We start from the raw sequence: 17,394 nt of genomic DNA on the forward strand, positions 1-17,394 counted from the left end.
ATGGACTTGCAGCAAGGTTTATTCACCAACCCAGCTTTTCATCGCTCTCCAATCACGGTGATGAAAAGAGTGCAGATGGATTGCTTAAAAGTGTCACTTCTTGTCACTGATTTTCTTTTGGATTTCTCCACCATCAATTAGTTGCTTTGTATTTTGTGGAGTCTGTTCAGTAGCTCAACTACTGGTGTATTCAGCAAGAAGTCAGACCTACAAGGACAACAAACCAAATCAAGCACCACTTTCTGCCGCAGTAAGTGGTGCTTGAAGTTTGCTCATTATCTGAGTCATGTCTGTGTTTGGAGTTTTGTGTCTGGTGAGACGTCTCCACTCGCAAATATGCAACAAGGCTTTTGTCTTTGCATCTTCAGTGATTGCGTGAATCACATTGTATGTCAAGATAAAGTCGAACATTAAACCTCAGGTTATTACAAGTGCAACAGCCTCAGTTTTACTGCTTTCTAAAAGCAAATCGACTCATCTTCAACAGTGGCTTCATTTGCAAATCTTGTATCTTTGTAAATATTTAATGCGACTAGTTAGCATCTGAATTCCTCACACCAGACTTTTTGCAGATGAAGGTGCACAGAGTATTTTAGCCATGTGCAGTTTCCATGATGGCCTTAATTATCCTCATTAAACCTCCACTCTATGCATCTGCACAAATGTCAAATATACTATTCAAACAATTCCGCTCGCAGTGAATGTGAATAAAAGCAGCATGGAAATGTACCCTACCTTTCACTTCTCTGCAGGATCTCATTCCCTTTCTTCCACAGGCTAATTGCTGGGGGCGAGGCCTGAGGCCTGCATTCGAGAGTGACTTCGCTGCCTGAGCGAGCTTTTAGCAAGGCCCTCAACGGACTTTTGGAGAAGCTGGGCGGTGAGGCTGTTTGTTGGGGGGGGCAGAGAAAAGGTGCGAGATTAAAAAAATATATCGGCAACTTAAAGCTTTTCAGATCAGACATGCTTTACGGAGATGGACTCCTCTTCAGTGCTCAGTAAAATTTTAGCAGAAATGCCCATTGGATCTACCTGCTACCCTTAAACAAAATACACACAATCAGACACATACGCACACGCACACGCACACACACACACACACACACACACACGCACACAACCTGCAGAGGTGGCAGCCATTATCCTTACTCATCATTACATTTTGTCAGCCACCATTTGGACCTAAGTGACATCGTATGTATCAAGACAGCATTGAATTTCGCATCCAGTCAGTCAGATGAAAGTCATCAAAGCTTTGCAAATAAATCAATACCCCATCTACATGAGAAAGCATGCACAATGCCACAAAGCAGGGCGTTTGTAGTTTCCAAATCAATACCATGAAACGACTGCGAGTAAAATGAGACACTCCATCAGATTCATATTTTTGCTAACAGAGCCCATGGTGACATCAAATGAGGCTGCAGACTGATTGCTGAGGAGCAGGCTCCAGGTTTTTTTTATCTTATCTTAGGGAGATGATCAAACAGACAGATAAGCAGCATAAAAGCACAGCGAGGGAGGCCATCTTACCTAACACCATTAGTTGGGCACTGGAATAAATAATGCCATGTTTGTTTTCAGCCACACACTGATAGATCCCAGAGTCTGACACGTTTAGCGCTGCTATAGAAAGTGCCCCGTTTTCGATTTGCACCCGGCCCTGAGGAGGAAAAGAGAAACAGTTATGCATATCCATTGCAAGGCCAGTCTATTATGTCCAAAGGCACAGCAGCAATTACTGGTGCACCATGACGGGAGGAGGACAGCAGGAGAGAGAAAAGAAAAAAAAAAAAGAAAGGGTAAGGAGCCAAGTGGCATTGTGGCGTATGTTCAGCTTGGAATGGGGGAAGAGATGAGGGGTGACGGCGAGCGGCAAAAACTGCTAACCTGCATCTTAGATACACAGAGAAGAAGCAATGTTGACAATAAGACCAGTAGCAAAAAAAGTTTTTTATTCTCTTGGGTTCAGTTAAAAAATATAATATAATAAATGGCTTCGATAATGACGTTTTCTGATGATTTTGACCCATTGAGCTAGTTTGAGATCCTTAGTGCTGCAGGGGAAGTGGCTATTTATAGGGCTTTCTGAATTATAGGTGCATATGGCGGGTGTGGGCTCATTAAAATTGAATACACAGGTGAGGTAAAGACGACTCACCATCAGAGTAAAGTATATCCATCAAATTACATGTTTCTTCCCTATTTTTTGCCTGATTTGTGGTGTTAAATGGGAAATCCACCATCTTTCCATCTATAGGTCTGTTTAGTACCAATGGGGGGGACCAGGCAAATTAGCTGCTCTCTGTGTGGCCCTGTTCACACCTGGCATAAACATCTGTCCTGAGAGGCCGATCTAAAGTGGACAGCAATAACCATATGTGTATTAAAATGTGTGCTGAATGGGTCCTGTGAGAAGGTGTGAACCGATCTCACTTCCCTGCTCTACAAGCAAAACATCATGACTGTCATTTGTGCTCACAAAGACCAAATTATGTAGTATTTACGCGTGTGTCAGAGTGTCGGCGTGAGAGAGAGAGAGATAGAAAGATTTGATCAATTTAAGAGTACTAATCTTTATGTGATGGTGGTGGTCAGTATTCAATATTGTCACTGTGGCCACAAGCAAATAATTGTATGGACACAGAGAAGCGTAAAAATGCATTTGATTCATTTTGAAACTGTAGCGGGTCGAAGGGACGTTAGCTGACTAGGCGGTCCTTCATATACTGTATGGACGATTTGTGTTCACACAGCAAAAGGAATGTGGCCACGTGCCCCAGACCACCTCTGACTGGTTTCTGTGAAAGGATCTCAGGACATATTCAGAACACATTTGAGTGCGTTTAGACCTGAACTTAGCACATGTGATCAAATCAGGACAGATGTTACTACCAGGCTCGGCATGATGGAGAAAGGCGACTTCTCGTGACCTTTTGTCTTTCGCACGAAGGACAGCGGAAATTAGATATAAATTAGAATGAGAGTGTGTGTCTGTGTGTCTGCATTTATGAAATAGATTAAAAAAGTATTGGGAGTCATATAAAAATCTTGTTCAAGTTTAAACATTTATAGCTCAGACAGTTTCCACCGACTTTGTGAACAATACATGCTGCCTCTAAAATGCGCCGGGCATTGTGTCCAAACACTCCGTTTTTCTGTATTTGGATATATAACCTAGTTAGGAACAAAGTGCATGAAAAACCCATCAGGTCGGCCAGATCACATCTGGAGGTAGACTAGCTTGCACAGTGACTGGATCTCAACCAGGTTTTAAAAACCATCTGTACAATTGTTCTTGAGGCAAAAAAAATAAATCCACCCATCTGTCTCTTCCTGCAAGCTTAAGCAAATCTGGCAAAAGCTACAAGTCGTATCAGAGGCTGGTCAGTCCCTTGCAAAAGTGATTTAAGAATGACTGCAGATTACAGTGGTGCTGAGAAGGAACCTAGATAATGTGGCAGATGGATTGGATGTCATCATTCAGATAAAGTTTTCCATTTGGAGTGAGATAATGTGGAAAATACACACATTCATCTTTACTCATTATGTATCTCCCCACAAACAGTATATTCATGTTGTTCATTTTACATTTCATCTGTTTGTACACCAACCAGAAACTGAACAGGTCTTCTTACCTCACCCATCACCTGCTCCCCATTCTTCACCCAGCTGTAGGACGGTTTAGGCTTCCCATTGGCCTTACACTCCCAGAAGAGGCTTTCCTCGATGGACAAAGCCGTGTCCGTCATTGTCTGGAGCCAGTGAGGTTTAGCTTGATGGAAATAAAAGGAGATTACCTTTTTAATTACACAGGCAGCGGATTAGTAAAGAGCAGTATCAGAAATCATAATGCTGTTAAAGCAGCCTTGCATTGAATCACCAAAGTTTTTAACTTAACAAGTGGATTAGAAACATAATGAAAAACACAGGATTGTCAACAGAATTATTTATTGACGGGGAGTTAATTTGAAAAAATATTAACTCTTTACTTTACACAGACATCATCCATGGCCCATCCTGCAATTTCATGGATTATTATATCTCTCACATTAAAGACAAATAGGTTTTCTGTCTAACAAATGAGATTCAACAAACTGCTGGTCATATGCACGTTTCCCATCCAAATGTGGAAATCTGTTACAGGAACACATTCATTTCTGCATTCACTCTCATTCAATTTGTAATGCCTCACTAACCATGGAATGAAATACGGCCCCGTGCCGCATTTTTGCCTCGTCGATTCTCTGCCATGCACTCGTATGTCCCCGCGTCTTCCTGCTGGAAATTAGGGATTTCAAGAATGGCGTTTGAATTCTTCATCTTGACTTTGCTGGGGAAAGGGACGCCGCTGGTTCTCCTCCAGCTTATTTCTGGGACTGGGCTATAAAAGAGGAGCAAAAAGTTCCCATGATGGCAATTGTCAGTCGTTGTGATCAAAGTGTGATTAAGCACAAAACAAAACGTTGTTGATGCAAAATCCCGGGGAATTATTGTTCCCTACGAATCAAACTGCTATTGCTCAGACGTCAGACGCTCTTTAAGGAACTTTGATTTCTGCTCCCTTGTCTTTCCTTGCCCGAGTATGGATTGATGAATCAAAGAATGAGTAATGTTTCGCTTTTGCATCCTTAAATCATCATGAGTAGCACTAATTCATGCATGAATGAGCCTCCAGATTATGTCACATGCATAATCTGGAGGGCTGACTTACTTTCCCAGAGCGAAGCATTCCAGTTTCACTACCGATTCCTTCGCAGCTGGAACTGAGTCAGGAAAATGAACTTCTATTTTAGGTTCGTATTCACCCATTACTCCTGCAAAAAGGAGACAATAGATGGCAAGCTTTTTACATCAATGATTAACAGCACACATTACACATGCATTGGATCAAAGAGAGAAAGCAGTAACACAATGCGACAGCTATCACAAAAGTCTTGTGCTGAGCAAAAGTGACCACTGAAGGGCTGGGAGGGGAAATCAGAGGTGGCTTATGAATGATTCAGAGAACACATCAGGGTAAAGTCTTACTGAGCAGAGATTTATCACCTGTGGCAATGTGACTTCATTTATGACTTTATTTATATTCACATCACTAGAAGGGGTCAAAGACTTTGTAAGATATATTAATATGCCCTTTACTATAACCAACCCAAAGTCTGGCAGCAGGAGCTGACCTGGGGTCCTGTGCATGTTTTCAGATTTAAAAGTCACGGAAGACTTCAAAAAGCTGTGATCAGTCTGAGCATCAGTGAGTGTGGGAAACATGGAGAATATGAAATTGAAAATCTCCTTCAACTAAATATATCATCTAAATGCTTAGGTCGGACATTTTTGTGACATTCTCCGTAGGCATGTTTCTGATTCACTGATACGTCACAATTCAAACTCTCACTTCACTCATGAAAGCGCTGACATTTTTACATTTTATGCTTCTCTGCCGGGAGATGGACAAAAGGGATAATTCACAACCTGGTGAACCCCAAAGGTGCTCTGAGGAATATGATGTGACACATCGACGACGTTTCTGCAAATTTTAAATCACAATTTTTTAAGGGTATATTTAAGAAAGAGAAAGATTTTCAATCGTTTTCTTCAACAGAATTTTAAAGATGGGAGACAGACTCTACCATCTTGTTGAAATATAATCAGTCAAACTCTGTTCAAAGAACTGGGATAAATATCAATTTTTTTGATATGAGGTGGATTTTGAAGAGAGAGCAATTTTCAGATTGGAGCAGCAAAATGATTTGTGCAGAAAACTACATAAATATTAATAATTCTTTGAGATGACCAAAAAACAGAACAACTGAGTCTCTAACGTTGTCCTGTCATTATGCTCTCTGAATGTTTTCTGAAAGCATAAACCCTACAAAGTGAAGATCTTTTTGGAAAGTGAGGACATTTTGACCAGTCCTCACATCTTTAAAGGTCTGTTTGAAAGATAGGACTTGGTTTTAGGATTAGGGTTAGGGTTAGCTATTTTTTTTGGGATGCTTAGGGTTAGCGCTAGGGGCTAGGGAATACATAATGCCAATGAGTGTCCTAACTAAGAAAGAAGTACAAACTTGTGTGTGTGTGTGTGTGTGTGTGTGTGTGTGTGTGTGTTTGTAAGTGTGTTGGTGCAAATAAGACAGACAGAAAGAGAGCGAGAGGAGCAAGGAGGGGCTGAATTAATCAATGAGTTGTGTACGGATCCACTATGAATAAAGATTTTACCCAAATTAGAAATCATTATGTTGTGGTCAGTGTTTATGTTGTGGCCATAAACAAATCAACCTATGGTCACTGAGAGGCATTACAAGACGATTGATTATGACGTCAGCTGGGTAGGCGGCCCCTTCATATGTGGCCCAGGAAAGATTTGTGTTTACAGTGTGGCCACCTCCCAATGTTTTATGAGGATTATGTCCAATATCCCTCTATTCTTTCATTAAAAGTGTAATGGTGAATGATATTAAGCAAAAACACAGCATAGGTAACTTTACCAACAAAGCCAACACATACGTGGATAGTAGGATGAACCAGTTGGTAATGGTGTAAAGATTCCCTTTGGCACTTACCATCACTTCTGAGGACCAGGGGTGTTGGAGAGCTGAGCACCTTCTCCCTCGTGACGGTGTTGTTCACCACACAGGTGTAGTTCCCGACATCTGAGGGCTCCACTTTAGTGATGTACAGACTCCCAGTCTCCTGAGAGATGAACCGACGGCTGTCTTGTTGGACAAAGAACGGGTATTCGTTGAAGATCCATGCAAATGCCAGCTCTGGAAAGGATAACAGAACAATGTTATTGCAGTGCTGATCTACCATCACTGCTTGTTCACTGACTGATTCCATTGACTTGAATTAACCGTAAGGTCAAGAATACCTTACAGGGTTATAGAGAGAAACCCAACAAACAATTCAGCACAAACTCTGTGTCTGTGGCTCGGATAGCTGGACCAAAAAGAAACGGACTTATGTGTGGCCTAAAAATGTTAGCATGCCATTTTCCTTCACATATCTCAGTGTCCTTGGTAAGTGATACCGAGACATGGCAAGTGTAATAGTTATCAGTGCAGAATAAAAGGGAGACTTAAGGAAAGGGAGCGAAACAAAAAGGATTACAGTGCGTCAGTGGCCCTCCCCTGACACATGGCCTCCTTTTTTCCTGGGTCCCTGAGTGACTTAGTTCATGGGAGGCCCGGGTGGAGGAAGGGATAGACAGATTGATGTACGGAAGTAGGAATATATTGTCATGCCCTTTTGCAAGTAGCAGGTCTACCATAAGAAAGGAGAGACCTGCCATGATGAATTACCATGTCATTTTGAGAAGTGCACGCTTCGCAGACTCGCAAGACTGAGGAGATGCGCCGTATAATCTTCCACTTTGGTGGTGAGGGGCTCGGAGTCAAAAGGTGTTTGCAGTAACTGTCAAGCTTATCCGATGCCCCCCAAGGGAGCAAGCCTCTCTGCCTCGGCTGGGATCAAGCGTCCGAGCTCGGTGCAGCGACGCAGATACAAAGCTCGTTCTGATTAGCCAAGCAGGAGCTACATAGTTCAGACTCAGCATAACCTCCATCTCAACTGTAATGTGAACCGATAGAATTATTGTAAATGAATGGCTTTTATGAAACACAAAGAGGGACTGACGTGGCACAAAAAGGCCCTTTGAGTAAACAAACGTCTTTGTTGGAGAACAAAAGTCACAATTTACAATGACAATTTTATATTTAATGAGTCATAGCTGAGAGATGTGACCATGACAAAATCAGCTCAGTCTAGTTCAAGGTAATGCAGCACATCAATGTTTTTTCTAAATTCAAGAGGGAAAGAGAAAAGAGGAAAAGGGCGTATAAAAGAGAGAAAGGAAGACGAGGAATAGGACAGCAGACTCACACTGCTTCACCTTCATTCACTTGAGAAAATGTGAGAAAACACACAATGGTGCTACGGCTACAGCAGCCAACCGCGTATAAGCCTATGTCAGAGAGGCAAGCTGTCAAACTGCATTTCACACAGCGTACTCTGACCCATTATCCCATAGACCAGCTGTACACTGCACTGTTCTACAAACGCCTCTCTTGTGAAGGAAATTGGTCGTGCAAGCGACTGTATCAAGAGTGGGGGGGGACAAGTGAGGCAGCAGCCATTGTCCATATGTTCTCAGTTTTCTGCAGGGTGGTGTGGCTGAGCAGGCGGCATCTTTATCTCCTGGCCATAGAGTCTCAGTTGTAATGTACTTTTTTTGGGCCATTAAAACAACTGAGGCAATTATAAGGCGACTGTCAGCAGCTGGTTATCAGCCTCCAAAATCAGCCTATTAGAGCACAGTATGTAACCCCCTGTAAGACTTGCTCCTATTTACATCTTGTTTCCTCTTACATATTCTATGACAGATACCATATTAATCAGAGATTTAATCTGGGCATACACTGTGAGACTTTAAAAATGTGGTAGTTAAATTCCACCTAACTCTGTAAAAGTAAATCGTCTTAGATGTGAAGCCAGAGCTCACGATTTCTGTGCTCACACTGCACGGTGAGATTGGCTGACACATCCAGCCTGCTCCCACTGTGCGTAACTGTCGGCTCCTCCGGACCAGCTCCAGGCCGATGTTTGTGTCAAAGAAGGAGAAGTCGAAGTTTTGTTTGTTAACAATACTAACAAGGAAGAAAGTTGCTGCCTTGACCATATGTGCTGAAACGTCCAACAAAGAAGCGTCGCCACATGGACACGCACGTGGCTTGGAAGACGTGAGTACTTTGGTTTGGCTATTTTGCAGAAAGACATCAAAATGTTTCAGACTACTAATTGACCTCTAGCTAAACCCTCTTTTTCTTACTCCCTGTGTAATTGCCTCCAGCCGGATGCAATGAGGGAAAAGATGCTGGGTTTGGGGAATAGAAGCGTAACTATGCTTTAACTGCTGACCTTGAAGATGGCTGACCAACATTTCTGTCATGCAGCGTCTGATCGCTCTTCCCACCCCCCTCTATTCTGCATGACATATGATGCACCACAAAGCTGAACAACTGAAAAATAAGTTGCACGTCTCAGAAAGCGAAAATTCAATGCCACGCTATAAAAAAGAAACATGCAAATATTGTCACAAATCTTTTCAGAGAGCCTGCAGTTTCCTGCTGATAATTGTAGAGTAGCGTCATATACCTAATGGACAGATCTGAGAGTGGTACCGATCTCCTCAGGTGAATCTCAGCACGAAAGAAAATAATCATATTTCCCAAAATATCAAACTATTCCCATTAGACCAGTTTGATAGACACATTGCCTTCATTAGAAAAACATTTAAGATAAGCGGGTAAAACACCCAAGTGAGGATCGACATAGTAGCATTCTGTACAAACAACATAAGGCGAGAATTATTAGGAGCATCTGCGCACATAAATGGGTGTAAAGGCAGATTAATTTGGAGTAAAGGAGTAATCCCTTATCAGAGGTTGCCGTGTGGAATGGGTAGAGGTAATTACTCTGAGTCAGGTGGAAAAAGGAAACGATGGGCACAGGCACAAAACTTACCTCCAGAATACGCCGGCGGTCCACAAAGCAGCACCACTCCCTGGCCCTCACGGACGTTCACAGCACTCCTTACAGTTTGGCTTTTGAACTGATCAAGATCTGATGAGTCAAGTAAGGTGAAAGAAGAAGTTAAACCAAACAGCATAGAAATGAATATCAGACATTCATATTTTTATATCGTCTGTCTTAGAAAAGGATATCTGTATCTCTATCTGTAACCCGGGGACAAATGTTTCCCCAAACTCCACTGATGCACCCAATCATGTTTTTAATGTTATATTTTGAGCACTGGGAATTTAATAGGGCAGCATTGAATGTCCTGTAACACCTCCTGATAGCCTCTGACACTTTGAAAGGCATCTGGGGGGGTGATGAAATAGATGGACCCGACTTGGTGATGTTTTCCCCACAACACAACACTTAACACAAGGAAGAGATTAGGCAAAAATTTGATCACATGAGTGTGTGTGTGGGGGGGGAACACTACGCGCGGACTGAACAAACACGGGGGAGTGTGCATGACAAATGACAGTTTTCAGTGCCAGCAGCAATAAGTAACATCATTATTAAATGTGGTGTAATCTTGCACTTAAAAGCATTAGCTTCCCCATCAATACTCTCAGCACAATCTATCCCCCTGCAAATGAATGAACAGTTGCTGGCAGGAGGAAAAAACGGAACCTGGGATGATAAACCATCCCTGGCTTCATGACTGATGGAGGGAAGCTGCCGCAGTCCGCTCTGTACTCTGTCTGCACCCTCTGGCTAACAGCCTAGAGTAAGCCTTCCAAACACAAACAAAAGAAAGTCAGTGTGACCGATAAGGGAAATTAGAAGGAGGAAGATTATGGAGAGAAGTGGGACAGAGCGCTGGTAAGATTAATGAGCAGCTCTCTGATGACCGCAGCGGAATCACACAGAGCCAAGTCACGGCAGGACACCAAGGAGGCCACAGGAGGAGATGGCTGACTTGAAATACAGACAGAGGCGATGTCCTTCTGATCTCTCCAGGCTGCTTTGGTAAATACAGAGGCCATCTCCTCAAGACCTTAACTTAAGAGAGTGGGGAGCGAGATTTGCACACGTGGTCGATGAAACAAATCCTGGCATAACAGCAGTTGATAATTATAACAGCAGTGGTTTTGGAAATAGTGGGAGGTGAAACAAGGGGATACTAATAATTACTTAGTAAACGAGGACAGGATGACTCCCTTTGCCCAGATCCCGGAAAAAAAGGCACAGAGAAGGTTAGAGCTGTAGCTGGGCTCGGTGCTGGAGGGGATACACTTCTGTTTTCTCCGGCTTCTGTGCAGGAGAATAATGGGCTTCACTGGAGTGAACTGACCACACACTGTAACTCTGAGAGCTAGAGGCCAAACCCACTGTAGCTGCAGTGATTCCTTTGTAGGCAGAATCCGTCTCTGCCATATAAGAATAGGCGACCTGGCGATTACAGAGAGTGACCATTACAGCTCGAAGATGATTGGTCTGAGCAGTGGCGCCACCACAGAGACAGTTCCTGTTATATATTGCGTGCAGAGTTCCAGATTAAAGCTGCGAGCTGCGTTTACCTGCTTCGGCGGGATAATGACAAATCCTTCTCAAGGTTGCTATTTTCAGTAAATCAACCAATTAATCAATTAGATTATATACGTCTAGCCCATATTCACAAATCACAATTAGCATGATAGGGCTTAACAAGCTGTGACACCCCTTTGCCCTTAACTCTTGACAGGAGGAAGGAAAAACCTCAAAGATAAATCTGTAAATAAATAACATAAAACTGTAATCACCAGAGGGAACATAGTCGTGACTACAGATTCCAACAGGGATCAAAGTGGTGATGTGGTTGATGTAGTTATAATAAATTAAACCATCAAACATATAATTACATGTCCCTTGATTATGTCAGCAATGTTTCATGTAGCAACACATGCATCATTTAGCAATGTTTCAAGTTAAATATTAAATCCTTTCATATAGTTCTATATGTGCATCTACCAGCTCTTTCAAAGCGCTCCACTACATTCACCAGCTATTCGCTAACTTTGTCTGTCACGCTGAGCAGGTAGTGCACCGTGTGTTTGTCAGACTTTTTTACACTGAGAACAGTTGCCTGCTGCATCTGGAAACAAGGCAGATGAAAGTGGTGGGAATGACAAAAAAAACATTAGCATTGTGGGCTTTAAAAGAAAGAAAAAACAAAGAGTTGAAAGAAAGAGTCAAAGAGAACTGCAGAGCAGGTTGACACATTTTTCTCTTTCCACTACAAGCAGACTTTTGACCCCAGTGTAAAAATATTGATGTCTGCAACTTTAAATCAAAAAGTGAGAGAAAAGAATATATTGTTATTGTCCACCAAGGTGGGAGTTTGTCTTCGGCTGACCAAACGCTTCTCATTCGCTTTGTTTAGGGTGGCGCCATGTGCTACCAAACTGTAATGGTCTTATAGCACTACCGCAATGTGTATGTGGGAGTCCAATGTGAATGTCTGGTTACTGCACAGGTAACTGGACACATGAAAAACTACAGTAAGAATGGTATATCAAAGCTGAACCAGGCAATTCTTCTTTCAGTCGCATTGATGTACGTGGGATTCTGCTCCATGTTGACATGAATGCATCACATCATATCTGCAGGTTTGGCAGCTGCACATTAATGCTCCCAATCTCCTGTTCCACCACAGTATTAAAGGGCCATTAAAGACCATTTTCCACTGGAAAAAAACCTCTTGCACCCACTAACATCTGACTTTTGTCAGCAATGCCAATGGACATCAGCATTCACTCCCGGCTGAAATTATTTTTCAATAGACACTGTTTTTCATCGGCTCAGCCTCCAATCAACAGTCATATGAACGCGCCAATTTCTTTTATTTTCAGTTCAGATACTGATGCTGGATTTTTTTTTGCAGTACTTTTTGATGTGAATTTTCAGGTGTTTGGGTGTAAATTGCCATGACTGTTTGTGTTGTATTGAGACAGGTGGGTGAGAGCTTTTCTGTTTCCAGCGTATTTGTGATATCGAACATGACAAACTCCACTACTGGCAATGGGCAAGTAGTCAATCGCCTCTATTTTACTGGGATTACCTGAAACCTGTGTGTCAAAAAATATTCCCCAAACCATGACACCACCAACTGTAATCTGAGCTGTTGACACAAGGCAGGTTAGGTCCATTGATTCATGCTGTTGAGAGTCATCCGTTCAGGCTATGTTTTTAAGGCTTCATCGTCCGATATTTGTGAATCTGCGTCCACAGCACTCTCAGATAGCTGTTCCCATATTTCAGGAGTTGAAACTGATGTGGTCCTCTGCTGTTGTAGACCATCCCTTATTCTAACATCCGAGAGCATTTTCTGCTCACCACTATGGGCGTTGCAACAGGGTAGGCAGAGTAGCCAATAGCAGATAATGACTAATTATGTCCATGGCAATGACAACTGTGTAGGATCCCCCAGCTCCATTTGCCTGGAGCCCCCAAAGTCCCAGCTCATCACAGCTGGAAAAAGTACTGTTATCCGAGTTACCATGGACTTTCTGTCAGCTCCAACCAGTCTGTTCGCCTCTGACCTCAATCATCAACTAGACTTTTCTGTCATTTTTGTGGCACCATTCTGATTAACCTCTAGAGACCGTTGTGTGTGAAAGTCCCAGGAGATCAGTAGTTTCAGAAACTCTCAAGCCAGCTCCACCACTTTCGCTGAGATCATGTTTTCTCTCGAAGAACATTAACTGAAGGTTCCTGACCTGTATCTACTTGAATTTGCACATTTCACTGCTGGCCCATGATTGGACAAATACATGAATAAGTCTGCAGGTACAGTCCTTGACAAGAGTGTGTTGATGCTGCACATTCTCATTTATTTCACACTTTATTTTGGTTGTTTTGAATTCACATATGAACTGTGTGAGGACACGTTGGCTTATAGTGGGTGCAGCTGAATTCTGGAGGCTAGGCAGCAAAGAAGCACGCTATGTCTATCTTGGGGCAGTGGCCTCATTACACATACAAACAGAGACTCAGGCATGCTGATCTCCTGGACCTTCCTCACTGTGGAGGAGGCAAGACAATAAATGTCAAGCAGCTCTGCTCCTCACCCGGTCCCCACAAGTGAGATTCATTGCTCAGCTATAGGGATAATGGCAGCCCATCTCCTGAGAGGAAGTGAAATGCTCTCAATCCTTGGACATGATCAATAGTCAGCGGGGTTGATCGAAAGAGGAGAGGTGGCTCTGCAGTGCCTGTGAGGAAGGTAGGACCCCACCCCACAGCAACACTCTGCAACCTGCCTTCTGTCTCTTATGCAGCAGGGTGCTGCACGACAGCATGTCACTGTCTGATGTGCCCACAATCTGCTGTAATATACATAAAGAGGTAGCTGGTGATTTAAAAGATACAAACACCTCTTAAGCATTATTCATGTTCATGTGCTTTAAAGTCTGGATCACAGGGGCTGGGCAAAATATGAGTCAATTTAAACCCAGTGTAGTTGCTGTCAGAGTTGGAAGCACTAATGAGAATCAATGGAGTTGTAAGGCAGTCAGAAGCTGCCTCGCCCACTGTGTATGCTGCATTTGACATTTCATTCGATTACCATCTCCCTTCTATTCCCCTCTTAATCTATTCCCAGGCAATTTAAATGAGGAATATACAGTATATACAAATATATATATATATATATATATATATATATATATATATATATATATATATATATATATATATATTTGTATATATATAAATTTAAAAATAAAAAGGTTTGGTCAACAAGCCTGTTCTGGCGACAGGCTGAGACACAACAGATACAAAGAGATGCCAGAATGTCATAACTGCGTCAGAGCAGTGCCAGAAAGCTGTTCGCAATTGTAGGATCACTTACATGCAAATTGGAGGCTGGCTCTGCGGCTGAGGATGGAGCCCCATGTGTTGAAGGCCGTGCACTGGTACAGCCCGGTGTCTTGGTCCTTGTCCAGTTTGCTAATGATCAGGCTGCCCCCAGACATGTGACGCCGGTAGTCATTCCCCAGATCAATGAGTGTTCCGTTTAGTGACCATCTGGAAAAACGCAAACACAATCAGTAGCTGAACCCCAACCCCCCCTGGAGATGCAGGCCTGCAGTGTTTTTTTTTTACAGAGATATATTTGATTGGGCCGTCCGGATCCTGCTGAGAAGATAAAAGGTACCTAATGGTGAGCAAAAGGTGAGTATTATTAACAGAGACAAGTTAGGAAGGCGAAAAATACTACACAGCTCCCAGTTATCATCAGGTGGATTACATTTAAGTATTTCTCCTTTTTTGCCATTAATTTTGGCCAGACTCCAAAAGTTGAGCAAATCCACTGTGTTGAACATTGATTTTCTCCTACTTGCATGGTGAAATGGATTTTTATCTCATCTCATACTTTATAATTTAAGCTAAGGAGAACGAGTTATCTCTTTTCTGTAGGGCTGCCATATCTGAACAAACACATTAAGAGATTCTGTTGCAGTTTGGAGGAAGTGGTAGAAGGACGTATCTAAAAAAAATACTGCTGACAGATTTCAATTACATTTGGAGGTAATTTAGACCACGAGCGGAGGAGCAAGTGTTTTTGTGCAGATAAGAATTCAGGAAATTAGGCTTCATGCTAACACTGAGCTGCGGGAAACATAATAAGATATTTTAGTCACACAATAATTAACATTAAGTGTTGTTGGGGAAAAGGTTCTTAAAGTGTCATAAAAGTTTGTGTCAATCAGTGTCACATTATTGCCTCCGCCAAAGATGGTTGTACAGAAAACAATTTTCTTGAAACCTGGTGGTGGGATGGGGTATGAGCCAAGGTAGAAATAACAAAGCTTTCGGATTTGATTAAGGGTTTTGCAACGTCTGTGTAAATTTCTTAAAAACAATGCAGAGATCTTTATAAAAAACATCAGGCATATGTATACTGTAGACTTTTGGTGCAGATCCGGATATTGATCTGGATTTTCTGAATCAAAATAAGTATTTTAGGAGGGTCATTTGAATTCGGTTACTGTACAGTAACAAAAAGAGTACATTTTGGTTTTAAAATTCTTCATATTGATATGCGGCTATTGTATCTTTGTTTAGTGAAAGCTGTTGTAAGCTGTAAGCAGAAGAAATGTGTGTACACAGTGATAAAGTGGCCTTGGTGGCTATAAGCTTTCTCCAAGTGCCCTTCTAGTTAAATACCGTACTGTTTTTGGATTATCATAATGGTTGCAAAAATATTAAAGCTGTATTTTAATGTTGCAGCAGGCCGCAGTAGAGCTACTTTTACGAATTTGATATACTATTGTTTTATTTATATGCCTATATATATATATGTATGTACAGCTCTTGAGTCCCTTTTCAGGACTACAAAGGCACTAAACTAAGATGGTGAACAAAGTCAACACTATTTTGGCTAAATGGTAGCATCTTAACTTAAAATACCACTGCACTCTGCTGGTGTCGAGTCAAGGTCTTGTTTACATTTTTTCAACAATCCATTTACATATGTGCAGTGTGATTTAAATTTGAATGCAGAGTGCAGATTAAAAATGTCTTAACCTTTTGTGTTATTACCATTGCAAACATAAAGGATTGTGCAGCCTTGGCAGAGTTATGCTCTCTGTGAGTGATTTCTAATTAGTTCATGCCTTGTGCGTTTGCGTTTCTGAATTATTGCTTTGACACCTTCATATTGCATTGTCTACAGACCATTTCCCGCTAGGAAAAGGTCACGAGATAGCCGGTCATGCAAGCTGAGTTCAGGAAGCGACAGCTATTAATCCCGGCTACCAACAGAAACACTGAACAATGTTCACGCTACACAATGAAAACACTTTATGTTTCCTTCTCTGAAATCTGGAGTGTGTCAAGCTGATGGCAGCTCCCAGCACATGAAGGAGATGCAAAATGAGTGATACCTATGGGAGCAGGCAGGGTAGCAGAACTTTATCTCACAACATTAAAGCAGATGAAAAATGTCTTTTCCTTATAGAATCTGAAAAACAAAGTGTTATTGTTTTGCTATGTTTAAGTCTGCCGCAGCGATAAGACCGTGAAATGACAATGCCAATGATAAGGAGGGGGGGGGAAAAATCAATATAATTTTTTTTTATTTCCACTCCCAGGCAAAGTAATAGGCAGTTAGAACGATGCTTCATGCAGTCTTAAAGCCAGTCATGGCTCTCCCTGGTTTCCTGCCTGACAGGCCAGAAAAGACAAAGCTGTGTTTCATCTTGTATCCTTCATTATTCATGTAACATTCTGCTCTGTGCCACTCTCTTAATCTGACGGATTTTGTCACACTTCAAGCAATAATATTACATTTGGACGCTCTATACTGCTTCATGACAAACTCTGGCCAATATGACTTCAAATCAATACCTTGATTACGATTAATGAACGATTATTTTACAACCCTCACAATGGGCTGCATCACTCGGCGCATAACTCAGTGTCGGTCAACAAGAGACACTGCTCGTCTGCTCATTTCTAATCGCTCACACGTAGAGTTGATCTTTATAAAAACCTGCTGGATTTTCCATCCCTGTCGGACTTCATGCAAACTGACGTTCACATGTATTTATTGAGTAATTAATCGACGATGTAGGATCGTGAATCCGGATCATTCCGGTCATTCTAACTCTGATGTCCTGGTTGTGCCAATCACGTTATGTATTGTGTGTAGCGATTCACCTGCGCGTGCACAAAATTATGGAGTTTTTTTAATGTGTTTAAATACGTGTCTCCTAAAGTTAAGAGCAAATCAAACAAACACAAAGTAAACTTCATGTCCTCATAAGGATTATTGTTGGTGTTCGTTGATAAAGTGTAATGTGAGTGCAGGTCAGCGAGGGATTGAGGAGGGAGGAC

At 42.0% G+C, this 17,394-nt stretch overlaps 1 protein-coding gene across 1 annotated transcript in view; it reads right to left on the bottom strand.

Moving 5' to 3' along the window:
• Nucleotides 1-17,394, bottom strand: part of cntn3b (contactin 3b) — a 47,801-nt gene that overhangs the window by 16,365 nt on the left and 14,042 nt on the right. The window contains exons 3-10 of the mRNA XM_061070062.1: nucleotides 14,405-14,580; nucleotides 9,523-9,621; nucleotides 6,564-6,767; nucleotides 4,715-4,817; nucleotides 4,200-4,384; nucleotides 3,639-3,775; nucleotides 1,534-1,663; nucleotides 736-886 (exon numbers count right to left, since the gene is read on the bottom strand). Coding sequence (XP_060926045.1) covers nucleotides 736-886; nucleotides 1,534-1,663; nucleotides 3,639-3,775; nucleotides 4,200-4,384; nucleotides 4,715-4,817; nucleotides 6,564-6,767; nucleotides 9,523-9,621; nucleotides 14,405-14,580 — 1,185 coding nt within the window. The remainder of the gene's footprint in view (nucleotides 1-735; nucleotides 887-1,533; nucleotides 1,664-3,638; nucleotides 3,776-4,199; nucleotides 4,385-4,714; nucleotides 4,818-6,563; nucleotides 6,768-9,522; nucleotides 9,622-14,404; nucleotides 14,581-17,394) is intronic.

This window comes from Limanda limanda, chromosome 4 (genome assembly GCF_963576545.1).
Source record: "Limanda limanda chromosome 4, fLimLim1.1, whole genome shotgun sequence".
NCBI classification, from domain to species: domain Eukaryota; kingdom Metazoa; phylum Chordata; class Actinopteri; order Pleuronectiformes; family Pleuronectidae; genus Limanda; species Limanda limanda.